At 34.0% G+C, this 24776-nt stretch overlaps 1 protein-coding gene across 1 annotated transcript in view; it reads right to left on the bottom strand.

Annotated features, from left to right (window-relative positions):
• LOC137389721 (phosphatidylinositol phosphatase PTPRQ-like) overlaps nt 1-24776 on the bottom strand; it is a 46301-nt gene that overhangs the window by 3261 nt on the left and 18264 nt on the right. The window contains exons 2-8 of the mRNA XM_068075804.1: nt 16559-16671; nt 14634-14832; nt 14366-14536; nt 12300-12412; nt 10664-10862; nt 10198-10566; nt 438-806 (exon numbers count right to left, since the gene is read on the bottom strand). Of these exons, the coding sequence (XP_067931905.1) occupies nt 438-806; nt 10198-10566; nt 10664-10862; nt 12300-12412; nt 14366-14536; nt 14634-14832; nt 16559-16671 (1533 nt within the window). The remainder of the gene's footprint in view (nt 1-437; nt 807-10197; nt 10567-10663; nt 10863-12299; nt 12413-14365; nt 14537-14633; nt 14833-16558; nt 16672-24776) is intronic.

The following is a 24776-nucleotide window of genomic DNA, read 5'->3' as shown; positions in this document are numbered from 1 at the left end:
TTTGCTAATGGAAATGCTTATAATTCTTCCCATAGTCTTTTGAATCTTTTGCTACTGAATAAAAACAATCGGATTCCCTAATGACAAAACAACAGCAACAACCAGCAAGAAATATAGTTGCTATGTAGTATGCGAATATGTTAGAATATACATATATATTATTTTCAACAGAAAAGCATTTACTCAGTTTTTAAAAATATATTAATTTAAATATTTTTGAGCTGATTAAAAACAATTCGCTACCTGATAGACATTCCCAGAACTTTGTTTTGGAGCCAATTCATCATTTGCACAATAACTGCATTTTCTAAAACCTTAGGATTTCTATAAAATATTTCAATTTTACATAGACACATTTATCTATATCTACCAGCAATTAGGTAAAACAACGCTATCTAAAGAAATAGTAAGCTATATGAAAATGTATACATACTAACCTATCTCTACCTGCCAGTTGGGAGATGAAGTAAAATCAACCACCTTCTCGGTAACTGGCTTTAGTCCAATATAGAATGTGTAGTTGCCTATGTGGAGTGGTCTGTTCACGTATCCACCATATGTATTATTGTCTCCAACTGTGAACTTATCAGAGAGTCTACTAACAGGAAGCTCAGCTGTGATGTATGAGTCATCACAGGTCTCAATGTCAGAGCTAGTAAGTTTACTACTGATGTTAGAGGGCGCCTGAGCAGCTATTAACAAACTCTCATATCCTGATAGTGAGTAAGGGTAAGTAACTTTTGGTAGGGTTAAGTTTACTAGCTGGTCATTAACTACCTGCTCCTCGGAGAAGCTCCACTCAATTTCTAGAACAAAAACCATGATTACTTAAAAATAGCATTTCCTGATCTAAACATTTCTCTATCAGTCTCTAAGAATCTTTAGACAAGAAACTATAGCACGCAAGAGCTAATATAACGTATCAGCAGATGAATAACTGACATAGATAACTACATCCTTACCTGCTGGTTTAGTCCAGAAAGTGGTAGGTCTGGACCATTCACCATATCCCTGTGATAAAACAGCCCGTACATAGCATCTGTACTGTACTTGAGGGTTGAGAGATGTGAGAGTTATTAAGAGTAGAATTGTTTTAATAAAAGAAAGAGAATTTCTCGTCTCTGAAGGATTGTACATTCTGTTGCGAATGTAACATAATAGCTACAACAAAATGTGAATACATATATAATGTAACACACGGGCTATGTATACACTAGTTGTGTATATAAACAGCAATAAAAATGAACTGGTTATTAGTACACAACAATAAAGAAAAAATGAAACACTAAAAGTAAAGGAATACAAGGTCTGATCAAAAAGTTCCCGGAATGGAGTTGTATGCACTTGCATATTTACACGATGAAAAAATCCATTGCAGCGTTTGCTGAGAAACACCTCCGGAGTGTTGTCACAGAATTTCAGGTTGCTATGACAACGCGTTGTCATGTGAGCCAACGACATGTCAAGGTCTGCCAGGTGTTTCCGTCGATTTTTTAACAAATTTATTGTCATTTCTAATCAACCAGAACAGCATATTTGCATTAAATTGCGTGTGAAATTAGGGAAAACAAATACTCAGACAGTTGAAATGTTAACTATTGCTTTTGGAGACGCTGTTCTAAAAACAACACAAATTTTTGTGAAGGTAGAGACAGCACTGAAGATGACGTGAGGTCTGGCAGACCAGCATCGGTAAGAACCTGCTCGTAAATCGACGGTGTGAGGTCACTAGTCATGGCAGATCGACGTTTAACCATTAGAGAGATATCTAGAGAGACTGGACTTGGTTTTGGAACTGTTCAAAAAGTTTTAACTGACAATTTAAACGTGAGACGAGTCGCAGCAAAGTTCGTGCCACGCTTGCTAACTGATGACTAAAAAGAGCTCAGGGTGCACAAATTTAAGGAAGCTTTCAGGAATGATCAAAACTTTATTTCGAAGGTCATAATTTCCTTGTTTTCTTTAATTTCACACAAAATTTAATGCAAATACGCTGTTCCGGTTTATTAGACATGACAATAAGTTTTTTTAAATCAACGGAAGCACCTGACAGACCTTGCCATATCGTCGGCTCACATGAGAATGCGTTGTCATAGCAACCTGAAATTTTGTGACAACACTTCGGAGGTGTTTCCCAGCAAACGCTGCAATGGGTTTTTCCATCGTACGAATATGTAAGTGTATACAACTTCATTCCGAGAACTTTTGGATCAGACCTCGTATGTAGACTAGAATAATAGCAGAAATACCTACAAGAAAAGGTCAAGGTCATCCCTAAAAAGGCTACATCAATTGATCAAGCCTATGATAGATTAATCACATTGCTGTGAGTAAAACTGTATTCACGATATGTTTAAAAGTTTATTTGCAACAAACTTCAAATTACAGTTATTTGGTATCAAAAGATTCACCATGTCTTAGTCTGCTGTGTTGTAGGTGCAAAGTATGTGGAAATGTGATTACAAGCTCTTAAAAGCTCAAAAACGAACAGTTAATCGCCGCCATCACAAAACTGTCGTAGATTGGAATCAGTTTATTTCTCTGACGTAGTTAATCCATTTGGTAATTGTTTTGACACATGATGTTCTCATGTAAAGTTAAAGGCCATTAAAAGGCTCAATATAAAACTTCTCGTAGCACTAGTTTATGACAAACACTTTGGGTTTTACCAAAATTCCCGTATCAAATGTAAATGCTCGCTACTTTACAGTTTTGTTTCGGCTTAGTCTAATCGTCTAGTCGTAATCTGATCATGTGACCCATACTTCCTGCTAAACAGCGCAAATAATTTCTGCAGCAATTTTTTATAATTCCAGGTGACCAACAGGCTCGTCATGTTTATCAGACAATGATATGTACTCCTTCGAGCTAAGGTTAAAATATTAAACGAATTTTCACTGTAGGTTATAAGATATCAGTGCTGAAAGTGACAGCATTACAATGACGATGAAATAGGCGCGTAAGAACAATAGACATGGTTTATTGAATGCCCGAAGTATATTTGCAAAAATATTTCGACGAATAAGGTTGCATGAACGTGTAAACAGAAGCCATCTCATTCATCTACATCCCATTTGAGCCGTTTTGGAAAGAGATTCTAATCTACGGGGGTTTGTGATGGCGGCGATTAACTGTTCGTTTTTGAGGTTTTAAGAGCTTTTAATCACATTTCAACATATTTTGCACCTACAACATAGCAGAGTAAGACATGGTGAACCTTTTGATACTAAATAACTGTAATGGGAATTTTGTTGCAGGTAAACCTTTAACAAATGTCATTGCATGTAGTTGACCCAGTCCCCAGTCAGAAAGGGAAAACTCGCAGTGCAATAAATTGTCTACAAATAGTCTCTATTTAATGATGTTTATTACACCAATGATAATAAAAAATATGGAAGAAAGTTTGTCAATCCAATTTTCTATAAACTTTCGCTATTCAAAATATCATGTGAATGACTACAAATATGTGAATCTTGTTGAAAACTAATACAATACGAAATGTTTTTGTATATAAAACTAATTGTCATTTTTCACGCTGTTAAATGCAAAAACTGAGAACTTGGTTCGTAATATCAAAAAACATGTGACAATCACTTGTAGCTGTACTTTCAAGCAACTGAAACCAAAACTTTCAAGGTGTGATTGCACCATTGAAGCTATTCAAATGCAATTACAACCAGTATAAGGCTAAAACATCAGCTACAATTTGATGTCATTTTGTCTTTGTAGATTAGCTCTGTCCAGAGATATAAAGCATTTGAATGAGATCATTTTTTGAAACACTAATTCAAGCGGGTGCTTTATTCATGTATAGCGAGCATATATGAAAGAGTTAGCAATAAATATACTGTCTCTTCTTTAGCCAATCATCAGCACGAAACTTTTTATATAGGTCATAATAAATGTTATCGCTAGTAAAACGCATTGTCTGTGATATCGAAGATTCTCATCGTTAGGAAATTTACTTAATGGCTAGTCGTGCATGCTGCGCCTACTCGTTTTATTGACTAACAACAGAATTTTAGCAATGCTTCCAGTTCCATCGGACTAGAAGTTCCATCGGACTGATTCAAGAGTTTTCTGAGCATTAGGTGGTTAAAGATTGGGACAGACAGCTTTTGGTTGGAGCATAATGCTGCAGAAAAAGATATGAGAATGGAGGTAAATCTATCTTTAACTTTGAGTCTTCTATATATATATATATATATATATATATATATATATATATATATATATATATATATATATATATATATATATATATATATTATATACATACTAAACTAAAGATTATCCATTTACTAATTAATAAAATTATAACTTTTTGCTATCACGAATCATCGTTTCATAACTTTTTTATCGTTTCACCTAGCTATAATACTTGCTTAAATTTTCTTTGGCAGTTTTAGCTAGTAAGTTAGATTTATGATTAGAATTTATGCTCGTTTTTCACTTGTAGAAAGTGGGGGAAATTGATTGATCAATGCTCATCTTTAACTCCCAGAAACAAAGCTTCGAATTGTTGGCTTGACATACTTATGCTTTTGTTAAACATTTGTTCATTTTGTAATTTTACACTTTCAATCTATCTAACTTCCAAATTGAAAGCTTTCAGTAGATGCATGTTAGAACAACATATCTATGAATGACATATATTTATTACATTTGTTTTATTGATTGCAGGATGTTTATGTGGCACCACCAGTGGAGCAATTGTGTCAGACTGGAAACTGCCATACACAGAAAAAAGAGACACGAATGTGTGCTGCACAAACCATTACAGGTTTTGTTTGAGTTTGGTGCAGTAGAGTAATTTGTCCTATTTTATGAGCTAAAGCTATGTGAGTGGCCACGACTTGGATGGATATTTTTAATAAAACATCTTGTTGAGATGAAAATTTTTTGGCTTGTAAAAATTATATAATAAAATAATAACGTTAAAGAAAACCATTATTTGCAGAACATATTGAATACATCATAGCCCCATTGCCACCTGTCCTGAAATCTTGTCTGACAGATATTTATGAAATGCAATCAGAGCTGTTTTGACAGGTACTTTTGTATAGCTCGACTCAATTCTAACGAACCAAATGTTAAGAGCTACTACAAAAATTTTATGCTCCACACTACTAAGTGAAAACAGGTGATTCCAGGCCACAAACCACCAGCCAGTTGCAAGAATGGCTTTATTAACCCTGTGCCAGAATCGGTAGGTTAATTGATTCCAAAGAAATTGATGTTGTTTTGTGTTCACTATTTTTGTCAACTCAAAAATCCATTTGTTTTGTACTTGAATGAACTAACCAAATGTGACCATGCAGAAATTTTTTTTCTAAAAATTGATAACAATAATGACTAGATAACATTGACTATACATGACTTTTTTAGGGATGCAGTTGGTTTTGCCATTTATTCGAACATTTTCTTTTCAAAGATGCAGCTTGCTTATTTTATCTAGTAACTAGTTTTTGGTGTGGGTAGCAATTGAGAACTACGCCGATACAAAGGCCGCGATGAAATAAGTTAACTCGGCAACCTAATTACTGTAGACTGGTAGAATTGCAGTCGGTACGCAGATGTTTACACAGCATTTAGAGGAAACTAATATGACAAATTTTAAGTTATCCTTATTTGAGGCGTTTGAAGCATTTATAATAATGTATCTGTAGCTAGATTTAACATTTCATTCTAGCAATCATGAGCGAATACAAAATAAAATATATGCGAATAGAGCCACGTAGAACTAGACTTTTATAAAAATAGGCAATGTGAATACGAAAGATAGAGACAGGCTGTCTCATCACTAAATGCATAATTTTGGGCAAGTCTGGGCACATCTTTTTTTAGCGTTTTTACCGCGATCAATTTTAATCTTTAAATATCTTGACAGTGCGATTGCCTGAAACTACAAAACACATCTCAAATAATAGAAAAACATCGATACTTTCTGTTAAAATCAACTAAAGTTTGACGCAATCACATCTTTAAGTTATGATTGTGCGTCTATTACCTATATACTTGCGCTAATAATTTTTCTAGCAGCAACATTAAACAGAAAATATATTGTCAATGTACACATTTTTAAACACTGAAAACTCTACATAATAATATTATTCGATGGGTTTAAAAATTTGCGAATTCGAAGACAGACAATACCGCGAATCCTTAAAATCAGTTAATAGTTAGAATTGTTGGTACTTTGAAAATGATATGATAATATGGAATATATGACAATGATGATTCTGACTTACCGTAGACATCATTATGGTATGTAGATGTTTTGATTTGCAGATACGTTTACGTATAGAACAAAAAATCATATAGAAAGTTAAATATGTGCTACCCGCATGTGAAGGTTTTGCACTCTATTGCTTGCTGGGTTCATGAATTAATTTATTTGTGTACGTGTTCCTGCGCAAATAACAATCCACAAAAAGACAACTTCTGCAAAGTATATCTCCATGAATAATATTGGTTACATTTGTAGAAACAATCAAAGAAAATATAAATGAAGACAATTTATTATTGAGGTTATTACCTGATAACGTATTATTGGATGGTCAACATCTGTCCAAGTCGGAGCTGTCCATGTTAATAGTGCTGTTGTGCTACTCCTAGTGTGCACAGACAGTTCTGTAGGTCCAGCAGGAACTATAGTAGAATAATAAGATGATCAGTGCAGTGCTTATTTATTGAGTTTTAAAGCAAGTTTAAACTATACTGAAGTTATTTTCAATTTGGAACTTGAAGAATTTAAAAAAAATGCTACAATCATTCTAGCTTTGCTATTAACAAATGCTTAACTGCTAACATAATTCATAAATTTGGTCTTAATAATATATTTGTCAGAAACTGACATTACTTTCAAAGAATATTCTTTTCCTTCAAACAAGCACAACTGGAGAACTGAGAATACTTTCGACCACATACGAGTAAACAGTTGTCAACCTTCCCATACCGACTATTTTGGGGAAAAAGAGGCAAAACAGTCACAATTTTAAATCTTCTAGTGCTGACATTGATCAGCTGTCACTCACACATCTACATCATTATCGGCTATTGTCTGTCTGTCTATTCATCAATTTGCTTTATCTGTCACAAAGCACAGCAAATATTATAGATTGGCACCAGAGTTCTCCCTGATAATGATGATCTAGGGTAGGAAAGTTTTATGCTAGAGTAGAGATTTGGGGTTGTCCTCTCATGCATTTAAATCCTTTACAAACAATTCAGGATTATATAACCCTTTATATAGTTTACAAGTTGTCATTACAGTGAGTTACTTGCGAGTGTGATGTGCCCATTTATAACAGATCGCCTTCGTTTCCATGAAACTACTCGACAAGGCTAAATTAAATACTGGCTCTGCTACAAATGTAATTTTGATGCTGATATTGACAAGTTCAGCAATGGAAAAGATTCTTGGTTAGAAGACAGCAAAGATGAACTTAGAAACCTAAAAAAAATGGAGGGGGTAAAACCGACTGTGAAACTGAAACTTGTAGCAGCGCGGAAGCTAATGAACTCTGAATAAATTTATTTAAATAGTTTTATTTTAGCTCCTCCAATCAAAAAACTTCATTATTTGTCTCAAAAAGTGATCAGATGGGACAGGCTAAAAATTCTTGGGATGGTCTGCCCTTCGCCTCCAGCTGAAAGAACCCTGATTGGCACAATTATTCTGAGGCTTCGGAAGGTGTTATAACATGGTCAATTGGCTCAGTTGGTTAGAACCTTAGTCTGATAATCTGCATAGATTCAAGCACCATACAGGCCAACGTTTAAGTCGTTTTATTAATTTCGCATACAGAAATCAGTGAAAAGGTTGACTAATTGGAACCAACTACTATTTCAAGGCAAAAATAAACAGCTTTGACATCTATACGACACTTTATCATTTCTAACAATTTCACATTGATGCGAAAGTAACTTTTTAGTTACGAATAATCTGTGAGTCCCTTCAAGGTTGACCTGCAACAAAATTCACATTACAGTTATTTGGTATCAAAAGGTTCACCATGGCTTACTTTGCTGTGTTGTAGGTGCAAAATATGTGGAAATGTGATTACAAGTTCTTAAGAGCTAAAAACGAACAGTTAATCGCAGCCATCACAAAAACGCCGAAGGTTGGAATCCCTCTCCAAAATGGCTCAAATGGGGCGTAGTTGAACACGATGTGCTTCTGTTTACACATTCATGCAACCCCATTCACCGAAATATTTTCACAGATATAATTCACACATTCAATACAACCATATCTATTGTCCTTACGCATCTGTTTCATCATCCTTGTAATGCTGTCACTTTTAGCACTGATACATCAAAACCTAAGCTAAAAATTAGTTTAATTTTTTAACCTTAGCTCGAAGGTGTGCATATAATCCTCTGATAAACATGAGGAGCCTGTTGGTCAGTTGTGGTAGTCAAAAAATGCTGCAGAACTTGTTCGCGCCATTTGGCAGGAAGTATGAGTCACATGATCAGATTACGACTAGATGATTAGGCAGAGCTGCAACGAAACTGTAAAGTAGCGAGCATCTATATTTGATAGGGGCTTTCTAGTAGAACCCAAAGTGTTTATCATAAACTAGTGCTACGAGACATTGTATATTGAGCCTTTTATTAGCCTTCCAATTCACGTGATAACATAACGTGTCGAAATAAAGGGATTCTAACCTACGACGTTTTCGTGATGGCTGCGATTAACTGTTCGTTTTTGAGCTCTTAAAAGCTTGTAATCAGATTTCCACATATTTTGCACCTACAACACAGCAAAGTAAGACATGGTGAACCTTTTGATACCAAATAACTGTGATGTAAATTTTGTTGCAAGTCAACCTTTAAACGAATTTCAAATGAAGCTGACTTTAGATAAAATAAATTATAATGGAAATTTTAACCAGTCTAATGAGAACCACTCATTTCTATGAATCAAATATACATAGGGTAAAGTATTTGTCATTCATTAACTACAAAAGCTTATAAATTGAGAGGGCAGTAGCAGTCATTCAGTTTGTTGGTTATCAAAACACGACTGAAAATCTCCTAACCATGAGTAATTTTATTGAGCAAGAACCTACTGCCCATCTGAAATAGATCAAAACTTTCTTCACAAATTCTATTGTTATACTTTTTTGTTCAACTTACCACAAAACATTACATATCTATTAAAATCTAGAGCTATAGCACCGGAATATAAAAACATGAAAAAAGACAAGAACCCTTCATTATCCAATTCAGAAAGCCTGACAGCTGTTCACTGAAGAGTCCATAAACAATGTAGGAACATGTATAAAAGCTATGAGTACAGTAAAGGTGTCAAAAAATGACTACTTTATATGATGAGCTTTCAAGTGTTAAAATAGCATAAGATACTTGTAAAAAATTTTCTTTAAAATTAAATAAAATTTAAATGTCACTAAACTTCCCTTGACTAACTTTTGTAATTATACATGGGGTAATAGACCAAAATAAATATCGCTTAAAGTGGAAAGAATCAGTTTTTGTATTTTACTACATCGGTTCAAACTAAAAAATCTTTTGTTTTCCTTTTTTGTACTAATTATAGGCTTATTCAAAAGTAGTTAAATGCCTAAAAAGAAATCAATGCGGTAATGATATAATACCCAAAGCATCAGATGTTTTGGTTGCAAAGAGAGGATAGTTACTCAACTAGAATAAATTGAAACAATGTTAGGTGTGCGCAACTTTTCATACACAAGCATGTCAAACAATATTATATTAAATTGCAATATAAATACATAGACATAGTCGCTGCTACAGCTTTAAAAACTGCATAGTTATTAGTTTTCAACAATAACAGCATTGCAATAAGAGTGTTTGTAATGGCAGCAGCAAATACTCTGTACCTGAACCTGTCCAATAATAATCAGTAGCGAAAGTAATAAAGCTCACAAATTGACCAAAAGATTGGCCATCAGATCTTAAACAATATTTAGTAAACGGAGAAATGGTTCATTTTAGATAATGAATAAAAATAATTCATCTGTATAAAAGTCTGTTTACAGACTGACTTAAATATTACAATGATTAAATGTGTTTGCCTACCTTATCTTATCGACAAGAATATGTACAAGTTGGATTACAAGTAATGAAAGTACTTAGCATGAAAAGTATAAGTTTGTAATAGAACCAGAACTAGGCATAGCAATGACAACATCCTATATGCATACTAACCTATCTTTATCTGCCAGTTGAGAGATGAAGTAAAATCAACCACCTCCTCAGTAACTGGCTTCAGTCCAATATAGAATGTGTAGTTGCCCATGTGGAGTGGTTTGTTCACGTATCCGCCATATGCAATATTGTCTCCAACTGTGAACTTATCAGAGAGTCCACTAACAGGAAGCTCTGCTGTGATGTATGAGTCATCACTGGTCTCTATGTCAGAGCTGGTAAGTTTACTACTGATGGTAGAGGACAACTGAACAGCTATCAGTATACTCTCAGATCCTGATAGTGAGGAGGGGTAAGTAACTGTTGGTAGGGTTAGAGACACCGACCTGTCACTAACTGTTGGCCTTTTAAAGTAGTCCCACGTAACTCCTGAAAGAGTCACAAGAGACTGAGCAAATCAGAATGCTGGATAAACCTTTAGTTACTCTACAAATGCCAGTCTAATATTTCACAACTAGAGACTTACTGTCTGGTTTAGTCCAAACAATGATACGACTAGACTTCTTTCCATACCCTTGTAACGTGTATGCCTTTACATAGCATCTGTACTGTACTTGAGGGGACAGGTATTCAAGGGTTATTGAGGAGTTGTATGTTCTTACACTTGTTTTAGGAACTAGTACAGCCCATGGAAAGAATGTATTATTTATGGCCCGACATGATATCTACAATAGAATGTGAGTGCATGTAAAACAGACATATATTGTGTGTATATTAATTATACATATTCATTAAAAGTAAAATATTGCTGTAAGGCTATTAACATTGGTTATATGTTAATAACTGAATTCAGCCTGTTTAAACAACAATAAGCAGAAACAATGTTTTTTAGCACAGTGTTTCCGAGTTCAATTCTGGGGTGAAGTAGTTTTTTGTTCCTAACCCTAGCAAGTGTTGCAAGTGTATTTTACCTCTATAACTAAGCATACGACAGTCCAACAAACAAACCCTTGATTTATATTATCAAAACACATGGCTCCGTTGGAGTTATCCTTTTTGTACCATGTACTATTTTGAAGTATTTCCGTTGCAACCAACATTGATTTCCATAAACTGTTTAGGTGGTAAGCTTAAAAAATTGTGCACCTCTGATAGAAGACATGAATTCCAAATTTTACGTGTTGCTCACATCTTCAACAAAAGTCAATTAAAAAGCTATAAAATTATTTTATGTTTGAGAGATCTTCGTGATCCCAACAACTGCTGAAAACCAAAAGCTCATGAATTACGCTTTATCGAGATTGCCTCAGTTGTTCCCTTGGCTAATAATCGATGTTTACTTCATTCAGCATGTTTCATGTGTATGGCTACTTGAACTTCTAATTAATGTGATGTATTCAAAGGGTAAACTATGGGGCCACCACAGGTTTAATGATAATATAGCTGCACTGAAAAATTTATTGGTTAATAACATCATATTTTTGTTAAGTAAAAAGAGGTTTTCCATATTTTAAGATTTAAATAATTTACTTTGAGTCGTCGGTCTTGGCACACTCTACAGCAGCACGGGAGTCCACTGAAAAAAGCGACCACAAAAAATGTAACAAAGACTTTACCCAACTAATCAGCAGACTTACTTGGAGGTAGATGATAAACACAGACAGGTTAGGATTGAGTGTAGATCCAGTCAAATGACACAACTAGCAGCCTGATGATAAATACCACCATCAAAGCCTAACAGACATACGAGTTAGTAGAGTGTCTAAGGGTTCTAAATGAGCCTTTTTGGTATTTGAAAATATGGCCAATGAACCAGATCAGACCATATACGAGTATGAGTCATGTACGAAATATAAGGTTATTAAATATAATTAGTGGTACTTTTAGAAGGCTCTTTCTTAGTTAATTTTTGGCAAGAAAGACTATTCAACAAAACAACAAACAAATCCACAGCGCAGTCAAAATGGACTACTTATATCCAAAATGGATCCTGTTGAATTAGCTCATTAAAAATTTATGCCTTTTATAAACAGAGCATTAGCAAAGAATTAGTTTTAGCAGCTATTATCTGAACTTCAAATGATCACAAGCATATATAGAAAGAACATTTTTGTAAATAAAATAAATGTAATAGTGTTTCTTATACAAATAAATTTAGTTACCCCATATTCTATAATAGGATTAGTAGGGTCTGTCCATATTGGAGGAATCCAATTCAGTCTGACTGAGATACTGTCTCGAGCTTGTACAGACAGTTCCGTAGGAGGACCAGGAACTAAGATAGAGTATCATATATTATGAGTAGTAAAAAGAATGATTCTCATATACCTGTATTAACAACTTTAACAATGACATAAATCATGGCTCATTACTAGTATGTTGTTAATTTCAACAAAGTTTTGACAGCCACATAAAATGGTTTATAATAGCCGCAGCTGCTAAAAAGACAAATTCTGTAAGAGTTTACCAGAAGTTATACAGCTGATAAAATTATTATTATAATAACTCTATATTGTATAAAAACTTTTTTTTTTAAACCGATGTATAGCGCGCCCTGGGTTATGACCTCCCTGTTTTACGATTTTTTAGCCTTACAATGTGGAACACAATGGTTTTTCATTTCCTCCTTAGAGCAATTTTTTCGCCATTCGACATCAACAAAAAATGTCTCTCGAAATTCAAATTGGGCGGTCGGTGTGCTGAATACATCAGAATAACGAAATTTATAAAATTCTAATCGCCGAAACCTCTCCCGCATTGCCTGAAAGAGATATGATGCTCACACTCTTAGTTCAGCATTCTTTGTATTTCGTAAGTGCTTGATATTGTATGAAATGGAAATTACGGAAAAGTAAGTGAAAGTGAAAATTTATTGTGCATTTTAGCTCATAATATAATATCTATTATAAACTTTAATTTATTATATGAATATAACTACTGTATATAACTACCTATATAACTTTAATTCATTATATGAATATAACTACTCTATATAACTACCTATATAACTTTAATTCATTATACGAATATAACTACCTATATAACTACCTATATAACTTTAATTCATTATATGAATATAACTACCTATGTAACTACATATATAACTTTAATTCATTATATGAATATAACTACCTATATAACTACCAATAAAACTTTAATTCATTATATGACTATAAATACTGTATATAACTACCTATATAACTTTAATTCATTATATGAATTTAACTACTGTATATAACTACCTATATAACTTTAATTCATTATATGAATATAACTACTGTATATAACTACCTATATAACTTTAATTCGTTAGTAACAAGTCCTAAGATTGATAACGACATTAAAGGAAGCGGTAAGAATTATAATCATAAGCAGATCATAACCACTAAATACACCAGAGTTACTGGAGGTAACTATAGTTACTAAGGTTAATATACTATTCTGTTACTAATTTTTAATATATACAGTACGTATATCAATTTTTGATGATTATTACCTGGGGGTGTTTGCATTAGATAATTTCAATGGGTTTCTATACTCTTCAATATGACAGATTCGTCTTAAGATGCCAATACCGGAATGAATTAATGTTGTACGAAGGGGGTCAACTGTATATCGGAGTGCTTGTGTACTAAGTACTTAATAAATTATTGTTTGAGTAAATTACTTTATAGAATGTATTCGCCCATGCCATGTTATCTATTTGCACGTAGAAAAGCTGAATTATTAAATACTAGCATGCTGGCAGTCCCAGCCGTGACGTATAATAAGTAATACGTATCTCCACAATTATATACAGATTTGGATTGGTGATCGAGTCACACATATGGTAGCGCGCTTGACTTCAAATACAAATGTCTAGGTTCAATTTCCGTAGGTACGTATATTTTTTTTCCTAACAGCCTTAGCGTAGTTTCAGACCGATGGATGGACATAAAGTATTATTATAGCAAATATTGTATTCTTACCAATGAATAATTTGAAATTGGTAATATTGCAATGAGGGTACCTCACATAAACTAACCTACTTTGACCTGCCAATGGGAAGATGACGTAAAATCAACTACCTCCTCAGTAACTGGTTTCGGTCCAATATAGAATGTGTATTTGCCCATGTGTAAAGGTCTGTTCACGTACCCACCATATGTTTTATTGTCTCCAACTGTAAACTTATCAAAAAATTGTATATAATTAACAGAAAGCTTAGCTGTGATGTATGAGTCATCACTGGTCTCTATGTCAGAGCTGGTAAGTTTACTACTGATGGTAGAGGACATCTGAACAGCTATCAGTATACTCTCAGATCCTATTAGTGGGTAGAAGGAAGTAACTGTTGGTAGGGTTAGAGTCACCGACCTGTCACTAACTGTTGGCCTTTCAAAGGAGTCCCACGTAATGCCTGAAAGAGTCACAAGAGACTGAGCAAATCAGAATGCTGGATAAACCTTTAGTTACTCTACAAATGTCAGTCTAACATTTTACAACTATAGACTTACTGGTTGGTTTAGTCCAAAAGATGGTAGGACTAGACCATTCTCCATACCCTTGTAATGCGTTTGCCTTTACATAGCATCTGTACTGTATTTGAGGGGACAGAAAGCTAATGGGTATTGAGGATACATGTGCTATTGCACTTGTTTCAGAATCTATGGCGTCCCAACGATAGTATGTATTATTTATGACCTTACATGATATCTACAATAGAATGTAAAAGCATGTAAGGTACCAGACATATATTGCATGTATATTAATTATAAATATCTATCAAAAGCAGGGCTAGGCAAGTATAACAAGAAACATGATTGATATCCAAAGTGAGTAGAATATAGCTGTAAGGTTGTCAACATGGGTTGTTATACGTTAATAAAAGAATTTAGCCTGTTTATACAGCCATAAGCAGAACCAGTATTTTTCCAGTCCAAAAGATCAATTAAGTGTGAATAGAATAGAAAAAACTTAAAATACTGCATTTCAAACAATTTAAAAAAACATAATAAATTGATAAATGAGACATTAACTTACTCAAACAGTTTCAATTCATTAATTACATATATTATCAAAAACATGATAGAGTATACTTCAAGCGTTTCAACAACAAATAGATGGTTCATTCTTTATCACTTTTCATTGGTTATTTTTATCAATTTTTACAAATCATTTGGTACAATTGCTCAATAATCTGTAGATATATATCTTTCAAAGTTGGTATGTGCGTAGTTCCAGCTATAGCTATTAAAATCTTTGAATAAAGAATCCGCATCACAGAAGATCTGATTTCGGACCCTCCGGTTCATCAGTCCGACGCCTTACCATTGCAACCCCACGAGTTTGATGTATACATTAAGCGATATATGTTGCTAAACGGGAACAAATATGCTACCGCTCTCCATCAGGATGTAATGTGATGCCATAACATCATGAGAAGAGGTAGTTCTTATTAGCAAGCTTACACAAATTATCCATTGACAATGTGCCAGCCTAATAGCAAGTGGCAGACAACTCTCATTAATCTCATTGTTTATAAGCTGATTTTTAATACCCAGGCAACGCCGGGTAGCACAGCTAGTCTATATATATATATTTCTCGAAGTTTTTGGATATGTGGGTATGTGTGTAGTTCCAGCTATAGCTATTAAAGTTTTATAATAAAGAATTTGTATCGCAGAAGATTTGATCTTGGACCCTCCGCATCACCAGTCCAACGCTTTACCAATTCAGCCACACAAGCTTGATGTATTCACTAGGCGGTACATGTCGCTATGTGGGAACAAATACGCTACCACTTTCCGTTACGACGTAACGTGATGGTGCAACGGCATGGATAGCGGTAGCTCTTATTAGTAAGCTTACTCGAATTATCTATTGGCAATGGGCCAGGCTAATAGCAAGTGGCAGGCAACTCTTATTACCTCTCATTGTTTATACGCTGATTTTTAACACCCGGGCAACGCCGGGTAGCTCAGCTAGTATACATATAGTTATTAAGTTGTAATAGCCAATTCATCAATATTGAAAACATTACCATGGTTTTGTTATCATTTTTACTGTTCAATCTAGCATGAGGTTAATAAGGAGTATGCAAAAAACCTTTTGTAAAAATTACTAAATTGTAAAATATCAAATTTATAACATATAGCTGTAAACAAAATCATATAAAAAGTAATTATTAGCAAAGATTTTAAAAGAAAATTTGGAATAATTTGTCTCATTATGTAAACATGTATTATAGTTCTTTGTCGATGCTCCTCCAGTCAACAAAAAAGATACTTAAAGTTATTATAACTAACAATACATAAAAACAGTGTTGTTGGTATCTTTATAACGTTGTTAAATATTCTTTATTCTATGTCTCTATTAAGTAGATATTTGTAGACACAACTGAGTAAAGTAGCAATGAAGGCTTTTATCATAAATTAATCACCTGGTAGCTTGTGATTGGGCTGTCAGCATCTGTCAGTACAGGGGGAGTCCATGTCAATCGTACAGATGTACTTGTCCTGTTGTCCACAGACAGTCCAGTAGGGGCAGCAGGAACTATTGTAGAATAACAAGAATAGGTTGATGAGAGATTGCTGACTCAGCAGTTTCTACATCTTGTTGACAATGTGAGATATAATTATTAATAAGTATACTGTAGATATCATATATAGAGCTACTTCTTTCAATGAGGTTATAATAGGTTGTAAAAGTACATCAAATGTCATAGCCAAAGTGCATGTAAACACTCCCACATCAAAACAATTATTAAAATGATTTTATGAAAGATTCTCCCAAATTTGTGTTACAGCTAAATATTGATATTATTCTTAAGAAAACATGACAGATGAGCTTTAAAAATTCAATAAGTTGTCTCTGCCCTCCATTGATTGACTCTTGGTTTGTAGGTGTTCCATGTCCTATCAACTCTATATTTTTACTATTATTTTCCAATAGTTCCTACATAAGAAGATAGGACTAAATGATATTTGTAGAAAGGATAACACTTTGACTGTTTCCACACTTGGACTAAATTAAAAAGTGCCAGACTTTCATATTTGCAAAGAACAAACATGCTGGTTTAAGAAATTTCTAACTACAGTAGCGAATTGCGCACCAGTAAATGTTCCTAAACTATTAACCACAAGTTATGATAATAAAAATAATGACAATAATAATAGTTATTATATTATTATAATTTTCTATTTCTTTTCTACCTACCTAATAGCCGGAGAAGGAAACCTATTGAAAGCAGATATACATGGCATTGTGTAGAGTATGAGGAGAGAAGGAAGAAACTTTATTCCAAATTTCAAGTCAATGCAGTAACCCAACTAAAAACAACAATACTGGGATATTCTATAAAGTTATGCGTATGACATTCCAAGAAAACATTTTCATAATGTTTTACAAATGTTATTTGCTGACAACTATTGCATTACGTTACAATGATGTGGTGGGAATATTTTGCATAATGTTGTGCAAAAATATTATGTTACAGGAATAAACTTTGCTAGTGTTGTCATAACGTTGTTAGAGAACATTGTTATTGAATGTTCCAGCATTATTCCATAAAAGCTATTTTGAAATGTTTGAGCATAAATATGCATATAACATTGACTTACAATGTAAAGGGAACATTATGGTGCAACATAATTTTCACCTTCCGGTGTTATAGTGTGAATATTTACAATTCACACTATAACACCCGATATTTTGAAACCAATCTACCTTTACCATTATTTTATACTGCTTCAGGTCAAAAAACAGTCGAATACAGCGTACCATCACATAGAACAGTCTTCCAATAGCCTTGCACAAAACCTCTGCATTTACTAGTTTTAGAATTAATATGAAAAGCCATTTGTTAAACCTAGATTTCTAGAGGGAAGACTTGCTGTTTAAGTTTGCCAATTCCTGTAGACCCCACGCCTCGACTAGCTGTAGTGCTACTGCGCTTGTGGGCCTCATCACGCCTTAGCAATGGGAACTAAGCTTCATTATTTTGTTCAACCTAATCAATATTATAACTATATCTTTATTTTTGCCCAATGTTATATGTCTACTAATTGATAAATTAAAACACACACGCGCACGCAAACACGCACACCTTTAACTGCATGTCACAGTGATATTACAGGATATCTATTTTTAATGTTTAAAAATCTGTTACTTGTTTGAGCATCTGTTTGAAAATCCAAGTCACTGCTTTATGGATGTACCATATAACAGTGACTTGCAATGAAAGAGAACATAATGGTGCAACATAATTTCTACCCTCAAATGAATCGTATAACATTTTTCTGACCACGTTTTTCCTATAATGTACTTTAATAGCATTTCTATTGTAACATTGTACTCTTGCTAATTAGCTGGCTCTTTCAGAACTGCTCTTGATAGCTTAATAAATACACTGGCAACAAATCTTTAAAAAATAAGTTAACTTTAGTTTTACTACTTTTGCCAAAAAACATAGAATTTTTCTGGAAGTTGTCGCCCTTTGATAATGAAAAATCATTTTAAATTAGATGAAATGAAGCAAATTACAAGTTTTATTTATTACAAATATAAAAACAAGCAAAATAATGTAGGACAAATTATGTTAATTTTTAACTGATTTATATAAAGAAAAATAAAGGTAATTACAAATTTCAATTTTCACAATTCATTAAAAACTAGGTTTCAATGAAGGGAAACTTCATTGAAATTTCATTAATGATTAAATTCCATTAGTGCTTTTGTTATAGATCACAAGGGATTTTTATAGTTATACGCGTGTCTTAACTGCGTTCTATATTACTGTTCTTGTTGTTACCATGCAAAAATTTGCGCATTTACTAACAGTACAGCTTAAGGAAGAAATGCTGTAGAAAGGCTATGCTCGGCACATTATAGTAATGTTGTACTTAATTCACTAGAGGAGAAATCTGTGAAACGTAATCAGAATGTTTAAGTGTCTCTGCATTTACATCCCACTTATCTTCTGCATTTAATGTTCCTGGGATGTTAGCTAACATTTTTGAAGCAACTTCATAGAAGGAATGTTTGTGGAGTATTATGTAACATTCTTCCACTATTGTGGGAATGTTGTACGAGACCATTTGCTGAACGATCCAGCAATGGATTTCACACAACATTGCTGAGGCGTTAAAAGGTATCTACAAGTTATCTTGTGACAACAATTCAAAGAAACGTCTCTGGAATTTTTCGGAATACCCCCGAAATGTTCTAGGAATATGAAATTGTTAAATGGGAAGATAGCAGCAGCAGTGCACAAGAAATGACACATCGGAGTAGCAAGAATAGTGCATTGGAATCTATCTAGACAGTGTGGGTTCAAAACACCTACGAACTGGTATGACCACCAGACAAAAACAGTCTTAGAGAATGGGAAAGCAAAATTATTATGGGGTATGAGCATTCAAACAGATCATGTGAGACAAGCTAGAACCGGATGTAATATTGAAAGACATGGAGCTAGACCACTCATGGCTGATCAATGTGGCTGTACTAGGAGATGGGAGAGTAAAAGACAAAGAACAAAAAAAGGTGTATAGAAGTATGAAGAAAAGGAAATAAGTAAGAAAAGGTAGAGAGAGTTGAGCAAAATCTAGAAGACAGCTGTATCAATTGTGCCTATCGTGGTTGGGGCATTAGGTGCAGTCAAAAATCTGGAAGAAGAGCTGATCAAACCTAATGCTGACAAGAAAGAAATTTCAAAAGTGCAATTTGCTGCACTGCTGGAATCAGCTAGAATACTAAGGAAGGTCTTAAATCTCCCAGGTTAGTTGTTCTGACCCGAGTTCCAAAGATACCAACACCAGCTTAACGATGTGATTGCGTCAAAAAACTCGATTTATTGAAATTAAAGCCCATAAAAGGCTAAAACATCAGCTACAATTTGATGCCATTTTTGTCTTTGTAGACCAACCCTGTCCAGAGATATATGCGTTTGAATGAGGCCCTCTTTTAAAAAGCTCACGTTCCAGCTGGTGCTTTTTTCATGACGTCACTAGTGATACATCTGAAAAGAAACCACGATCGATAAATATAAGGTCACTTCATTAGCCAATCATCAGCGCAAAATTTTTATATAGGTCGTAATAAATGTTATCACTCGTAAAACGCGTTGTCTGTGATCTCAAATTTAGGAATTTTACTCTATTATTAAATCGCATGGACTTCGATATTTACTAAATTAATTAACATCGTTACTTTAATGAATTACCCAATCGACATGTTTTATTGGCGAACTACATAATTGTAAAATTTGCTGTGAAGTTACTACGAAGGTGATTCAGAGTTTTCTGGGCATCAGGTGGTTAAAGTGCTACGGAGGAAGATAGGAGAATGGAGGTAAATTTATCTTTGACTTTGAGTCTCCTATAGATATACTGTTGAGTTTACATTCAGATTATATTTCCCTGTTTGAGGCTAAAATGTAATTTCCTGCGCGTGCGAGAGACGTATGTACAGTGAGTTCTTGACGGCTTTTTTTTAATCCCTAGCATCTAGCAATACAATGGCTTAGATTGATGAATATATCAAAGGTAATATTTTTAGTAACCATTTATACATGCACTAATTAATAAAATTACAACCTTTTTCTATCACTAATCATTGTTTTATAATTTTTCATCGGTTCACCTAGCAACATTTGCTTCAAATTTTCTGTGGCAGTTTTATCTAGTAAATTAGATTTATGATTTGACTTGAGATGTTCACTTTTCACTTGTAGAAAGTGAAGAAAATCGATTGATCAATGCCAATCTTTAACTTCCAGAACCAAAGCTTCGAATCGTTAGCTTGGCGTACTTATGCCTTTGTTAAACATTTATTCGTTTTTAAAATTACACTCGCAATCTATCTAAATGGGAAAGAGAGACTTGAATGTGTGCTGCATAAACCAAGATGTTTTGTTTGAGTTTGCTGCAGTAGATGAATTTGTCTTATTGTATCAGCTAAAACTATCCAAGTGGCCACGACTTGATGAATATTTTTAATAAAAGCTTTATGCCGACATGAAAACTGTTTTGCTTGTAAAAATTATATAATGAAATAATATTGTTGAAGATAATGCAAAACATGATTTGCAGAATATTGTAGTGAATTGGATATGGTATATGGATGTCCCCAGAACTGGAGAATGTAAGATTGCAGCATATTTCTCATCCTTAAAACTCTATCCCTATGAATATTCTTTTCAAAGACGCAGCTTGCTTATTTTACTTACGGTAGTAAGAAACTAGTTTTCGGTGTGGGCAATGATATACAGCCCCACCCCTAGGATCGGCGATGGGCATAATGTGGGCGGGGCTTTTTGGGAGGCTGTAGATCACTAGTGTGGATAGCGATGGAACTGTGCCGATACAAAAACCTTATTCTACATAGTTTGCTTGACAGAGTTACCGTAGACCGGTTGAATTGGTAGTCAGTACTCAAATGTTTACACAGCATTTGGAGAAAGTGAGTAAGACAAATTTTCAATTTTCGTTATTTGAGGCCTTTGAAACATTCATAATAATGTATCTGTAGCTGGATTTAAAATTTTATTCTAGCCAACATGAGCAAATACAAAATAAAATATATGCCAATAGAGGCGTGTAGGACTAGACTTTTATCGCAAATAGCCGATGTGAATACGAGATATATTGACAGATATATCACTCGTGACATCATTTTGGGCAAGTCTGGGCATGTTTTTTGGCCTGAGCATTTTTACAAAAAATGCTTTCTTTTAAGATCAACTCAAATTTGACGCAACCTCATCTTTAAAACAGTGCTGAGCGAACTAACAATAATAATAATAATAATAATAAGGCATAGACTGAGCCTAAGTTCTCCAGGAAACGAAAACAAGCCGATGCAATAATAAGACACTCACAATAAAAAGTTACTATGACATCAGGAAAAGGTACATGTAGGTTACTTAGTAAATTGTTTTAAGAATTAAGTTTGACTAACAGCAACTGTAGATGTTGGGAGTCCCTGTCAATAATGCTGTCGTACTAGTATTAGCGAGCACATGATTATTATCTTTACATAAGGTAGAAGACATTTGTGGGATGTACATTTATGGATGTACATTTGTGGACAACGAATTGAAAAATTAAGATTGCATGAATATAGTTTGCATATAGTTTGCAATGAATAGCATCAACTGTTGATGTTGGGAGAATCCCAGGTCCTAATTGTGTTGAGGTTGGGCTACCGTTTTCATATGAGTTCATGAGTGCAGCAGTAACTATGGTAAAATGAAATAAACATAGATATATATACCTGGTATATACCATGGTATATATATCTATGGAAATAAATGATAAGAATGGAGATTGTTCGTTTGCATGTTTCATTTTGACCTGAAATTTACGAATAATTTATAGGCGCGACAAGCATGAAATTACATTTTACATTGCCTTAAGTTTCATTTCAGGAAATGACAGAAATACAGCAAATGATATGAATATACAGTAAAACCTCTAATTGAACACCATCCATATTTGAACGCCACCTCTAACAGAACGCCACTATAGAAGAAGGTTTGAAAAGTAGAGCGCCACCCTTTATTTGAACACCACCTCTATTTGCCTGTCATTTTGACATTCTTTGATCTTTATAAAGCCATAATATACAGTGATCAGTAAACAAGTGTACGTAAAATAGTACTAATAATGACTAATATTGTCATAATAATTATAATGTCACCTACAACATTGTAACTTACTAGTAACGTTACATCAATTACAATTAATTGTTTTGTTGTCGCTGTAGCGGTTTCCATGGTTTGAGTGATGGTGTACCTGAGAAGAGCGATTGTCACATTTATCAGAGCTACAATCTGGTTGGAAGCCACTAAGGTCTAAATCCGATCCATTGTCTTTAGATTCTTTCATAATGTGGTTTACAAACTGTCCTGAAGACTTTTACGCTTGATACGTTTTGATGAATAGCAGCTATTGTTATGGCATATCGAAGTTCATTTCCTAACTCCAAAAGCTTTACGGTTATTTTTTAGACATTAAAAGCAACACCGTCGTAATAATTAATAACTGTAGGCCTATCTGGCTAATAATAGCTCCTTGTTTAACTAGATCTGATACTTTGATGTAAATGAAACACAGCTTTAAAAAAATGCTGAGGCCGACGCCATTAATGCCGGTCCATCCGAAGGAGAGTGCAAAATATAGGAGACATTAGCATTCGCTCGAAAAAGGGTTAAAATTACCTTCCCAAAATTCTGATGAGCAAGTCAAAAAATACAGCGTCAATCGATATTTGAACATCATCTTTAATAAAATGTTACTATAGGGAAAAAGTTTAAAAATCTTGCGCCATGGCATTCAAATAAAAGATTAACGGTATACCTATTGAAAATAAATACTAAAAATCAAAGATGAAATTATAAAATTAGGTTAGCATGTATAATTAGCAATTGTAAACACTGCCTTAACTTTACAACTTTATTATAATTTCTCTAGTGTTGGATTACGAACTTTCGAGTTTTTTAACTGTCGTCCCAAATACCAGCGATCTTGAGAGTGACCCACTTAAGCTTATGTTTTTATTTGAAAAATAAAGAAAAATCGCAGATGAGGTGAATAGATTTTAAACTTGTTTATCCTGTTTTTATGGGCAGGTTTTTTGTTAAACATTTGTTCAAATACTCAACCATGGCATAGATACCAAACACTCTGGGACCAGACTAGTCTGTACCTGTGTAATGGATTTATATATATAATATCTGCGATATGTTGGCCATTTTTGTTTGGCTGAGAATTTTACCTTCTTTATGACAAACAACCGGTAGACTTGAATTACGAAATTATGAATCATGTCGTTTGCTAAGAACGGTGGTCAGCTTGGTATTTCTGCTGACGCCGGAACTACAGAGTAAATAGCCTACACGTGAAAAGATAATGATTGGACCAAGTAAATAAAGACTTTAAGTTTATTGGTCTACCATTTCTGTTTAGAAGGTATAAAATACTGTGTTACCTTATTTTTACGCAGTCTTTTTCCTGCTCTTATCTGAATATATTCTAAGCCTTATTCTATATTCAAGGTATGTTTTAGTCTGAATTAGTAAATAAAAGGAATTATAACCTGTGAAATTAAGCTTGTTGTTATATCTATCAATCTAGATTGTGGATAAGAGATTTTAGTCGCATGCTATGCTATTCTAGGCTGTAACGGCTTATCACCGAACAGCGTTGGTCTATCAATATCTGATCATCTCAGATATTGTTTGAGTTTGTACAACTTTCCATAGTCATCATATCACTATGTCAAGTTGATTATCCTATGTCAATTGATTGTCTCAATTACATAGGACTACGTTATTGAAGTGGCAATTATAACACGAAAGTCATCCTTTCGGGGTTATGGGGTTACACTAGTACTGTTCATCACAGTTTAGTGTAGCTGTGGGCATTATCAATAACCCGAAAGTCATCCTTTCAGGGTTATGTGGCTACGCTAACACTGTTCATCACAGTTTAGTGTAGCTATCTAGGCCTATTTAAATATTAGGGTTAATATTAATCTGACAGCATTTAAACTATAGCCCGTGAGTTCTAGAAGGTGTAGAAATACGTAGGTATTAGGGAAAATCCTTCACACCTATGAATATGTTGAACAACAAAAATAGATAAATAGATTCACTT

This window comes from Watersipora subatra, chromosome 1 (assembly GCF_963576615.1).
Source record: "Watersipora subatra chromosome 1, tzWatSuba1.1, whole genome shotgun sequence".
Taxonomy (NCBI): domain Eukaryota; kingdom Metazoa; phylum Bryozoa; class Gymnolaemata; order Cheilostomatida; family Watersiporidae; genus Watersipora; species Watersipora subatra.
The sequence above is the reverse complement of the archived record's forward strand: the minus strand, read 5'-3'. Positions and strand labels throughout refer to the sequence as shown.